Raw genomic sequence first — 3,377 nt, 5'->3', positions numbered from 1 at the left:
CATTTTTTCTACAATGCAGCAAGAAACACATGGCTTAAATATGACATTTCAAAACGAGACAAAACGCTGAATAAGTATGACGCCTAATACCACAGTATCATCACTAAGCCACCCTGCGCGTGAGAAGCCGCAGGCGTCCCACAGCAGCTGCTCGATTCTCCGAGAGTGTCCCGTCATCACAGATAGCAGGCGGCGGCTCGGCAGATATACCCCCAGCGCCCGTCTCCGCCATTGGCAGTCTCTGCGGTACGCCTAGTGGACCAGTCGCCAACACTTCTGCAGGAGGTACCGCGGCGGTCAGACATCGTACAACTCGCCACCTCTCCAGTCACCGCCGTCATGACGCCCTCTCTCCGTGCGCTGCTCGTCACGCTCTCACTCGCCGTCTCGGTAAGCTCGGAGGGCTGTCCCTCCGGCTGGGTGGCGTTCCGCGACAGCTGCTACTACCGCTCCACCTACACCATCGAGTGGGAGACGGCCAACGAGATATGCGCCGCCATCCAGCCGGCCGCGCGCCAGCCCTCAGTGCACGACCTGGTCACAGACGCGTTTATCGCCGAGACCCTTCTGGGCGGCGACCGCGCCTGGCTCGGGCTGAGCCGCGTGGATGGGGTCTGGAGCTGGTCGGACGGATCGGCCGACGACTGGCACTACTGGTACTGTGACCAGCCCGGCCCCACTGGTGACGCGTGCGTCATCACCAACTACGCCGGCACAGGGAAGTGGGCCACCTACCGCTGCATCGACCCGCACTACTTCTTGTGTCAGGTGGAAGCGGAGAATGTTACAGCGACGGCCGTCTAGTGAGGCTGAGGAGCAGGTGGCCCTGCATGGGTGATGGCCCACCTGATCTGAGGACTGAGACTTGCATACAATGTATTTGAGAACATCGTGCCAATACTAAAAAAGCATCTCCAAACAGAATTACCCTGATACCAAGAATGTCGTGAGCTTATGTAAAAACAGCGCGACAAATGGACTGCAGCTAGGTATTTATGCGCAATAATCAAGTGTTCGAAACCGAGCTAAAATGACAAATACACATGTAAGAAACAAAAATCAATTCTCACAACTATGGATCGCTACATCACAAAACATATGGTATGAGTCACAGGACAAAGTTGTATCGCTGGCTAGCGCTATTGTGGCGAACAGTCGCACGCTCGCTCTTCACAGGAGGCGATGGGGAGGGGGGGGGGGGGGGGGAGCAGCGCTAATGGTCCCTGGGAACCGGGCAGCTGCCGGCCGTGTGGCCTTCTCCACAATGAAGGCAGAAGGTGGCTCCGAGTGGGCCACAGCTACAGAGTGGAAACAACGGAAGCGCTGTTGACATCTGTAGTAGTGGGAAAGGCGCCGAAAATACGAAATATAGTGGTAAGTTATGATGCATCTGAAGTCTGAAAGTGGCGGTGAACATCCGAGGCGTACAAAGGGAAAATTCATTGTTGAAGCTGATTTGGCTTGACTTTGAGCATTACCTTGAAAACACCTTTCATAATCAATTTCGAACGTTTCACGTGAGCACCCAGCTTTGGAACCAGAAATGCCGTTATCCTGATAAATAGTTAATCACCATGGTAAATCATCACCATTCAAACTGAGCGGTCAGAGTAGGTCAGAACTCAGAGCCAGCATTCACTAATCAGCGCAGCGGCTAAGGCCCTAATTTGCCACTCACCAGACTGTGTGGGCGGCATTCACACACTTATGAATACATCATTTGTAAAGCTTAATGAAAGCGTCGTTTATTCAATTGCCAATGGGTTAATTGCGAACATTGCCACTAAGCAAATTGGCAAGGACAATACCTGCATTCCGACAGTTCTGACTTCTGACACGCCCCAACTTATTGAAATATTTCATCAGAAAATAGCCTCGCAAATATTTTATGACCTACATAGCCGCTTCCATCGTCCATCAAAAGATTCGTGGTTCAGAACCGATCAACTATCTATGAGAAAAAAAAAAAGCTTCATAAATAGCTGTCCTATACAACCTAGCTTTGACTTGTTATCACCAGGGTCAAGAAGGCAACTGAAAAGTAAAATATTGGTAGGCGGCGTCAATCTTTCGTAACTCCTTGCAGCCATTCATAAAAATAATAAGCAGTCAACATGTCAGTGACATTGGCTCGCTAAGCTGAAGAACAATGAATGAAAATAAACATTTTTATTCATAAAAATGCCACACGATCATTTGATGAGTATTGAGATCTACTGACGGTGCATTGTAATTCTGCCGGGTCAGAGTTGGCCGACGAAAGCCTGACTGCGTGGATTGTGGCGTTGGTTATTGACGGCATCATGCCGGTAATCCTTTGTTTTGACGGGAGCAGAAAAAGGCGTTCCGGCTGGCGAGATATCGAACGGCCAGATTCACACTGCTATCAGGCTAACGTGCGGATATTTTTGGTAGCCATTCACGCACAAAAAGAAGCAGCGCAGCCATTCATTTATGTCATCACAATCGATATGCAGCGCAGTTATCCCCCCCCCCCCCTCCAATAGTAGTCTGTAGGCCAACTCGGCCCGTTCACCCACGCTCTCTCAGCCGATACCTATGCAGCATAACCATCCCCCGAACAAACTCCCGCCCATACGGCCCATGCACTATCACCGACCTTCGAGCCTCATCTGCCGCCGATCTCGGCTCGACGATCGCGTGGCGGCCGCCCTCTATCTCCCTACAGCCGGGCCAATCGGGCAAAACGAGCGGAAAGTGCGTCCATCGGCGCCGACGGTCGGGTTGGACGGGGGCGGCCGAGCGTGAGCCCCCCGGCACGGCCGTTTGAACGCCCCGCGACCTCCGTCGCGTCGGCCGTGCTCTGTGACGATCTGGCGGTGCGGCGCTGGTGACGCGGAAGCGACGAACGCCGTCGGGAAATCACTATGCATTGGTGGAGTCAGAGGACGACTGCAGTGACGCAGTGACGCTCAGCAGTGACGACTGCACCGGGGAGGGACTCGACTGATCTCGAAGGTCCCGGGTGTCTCACAAAGGCGCTGACATTTGGGACTGCTGAGTGCTGACTGGGACACAGTTGGGCGTATTGTTTGGACGGATCGGTACCTATGCTATCAGCTATTAACAGCCATACACATTACACATTGCACAATGTGCATCGCAAATTTAGAGAATTTTCATTGCTCCGATGAGTGGAAGATCAGGATCTTCTTGAAAATCTGTGAACTGTGAATCGTACCAATGCCCAATTTCTGAATGAATATATTCCTTTTCTGTCAAGTATCATGTAAAATACAAAGCTATTAAGTAATTAGCTGTTATATAGCAGCAGTGGCCACTTTTGTACTACTATGTGATATTTGCAGTGCAGCATCTGCATTCTGCATCCTATGCTGGTTGAAATTTCATAACCA

General features: G+C 51.5%; 1 protein-coding gene across 1 annotated transcript; it reads left to right on the top strand.

Moving 5' to 3' along the window:
* Positions 1–339: 339 nt before the first annotated feature.
* LOC122364575 (lectin BRA-3-like) lies at positions 340–804 on the top strand. Its single transcript, XM_043335093.1, has one exon. It carries the CDS (start codon positions 340–342, stop codon positions 802–804), a length of 465 nt encoding a protein of 154 aa, XP_043191028.1.
* Positions 805–3,377: the final 2,573 nt, after the last annotated feature.

The sequence above is a fragment of the Amphibalanus amphitrite genome, unplaced genomic scaffold, assembly GCF_019059575.1.
Source record: "Amphibalanus amphitrite isolate SeventyFive unplaced genomic scaffold, NRLGWU_Aamphi_draft 000684F_arrow, whole genome shotgun sequence".
Lineage (NCBI taxonomy): Eukaryota > Metazoa > Arthropoda > Thecostraca > Balanomorpha > Balanidae > Amphibalanus > Amphibalanus amphitrite.
Note: the sequence above shows the minus strand (reverse complement) of the source record. Positions and strands in the feature narration are given on the sequence as shown.

Bases quoted from the DNA above. Each gene is read 5' to 3' on its own strand.
- LOC122364575 (XM_043335093.1), top strand. From the start codon at position 340: ATGACGCCCTCTCTCCGTGCGCTGCTCGTCACGCTCTCACTCGCCGTC.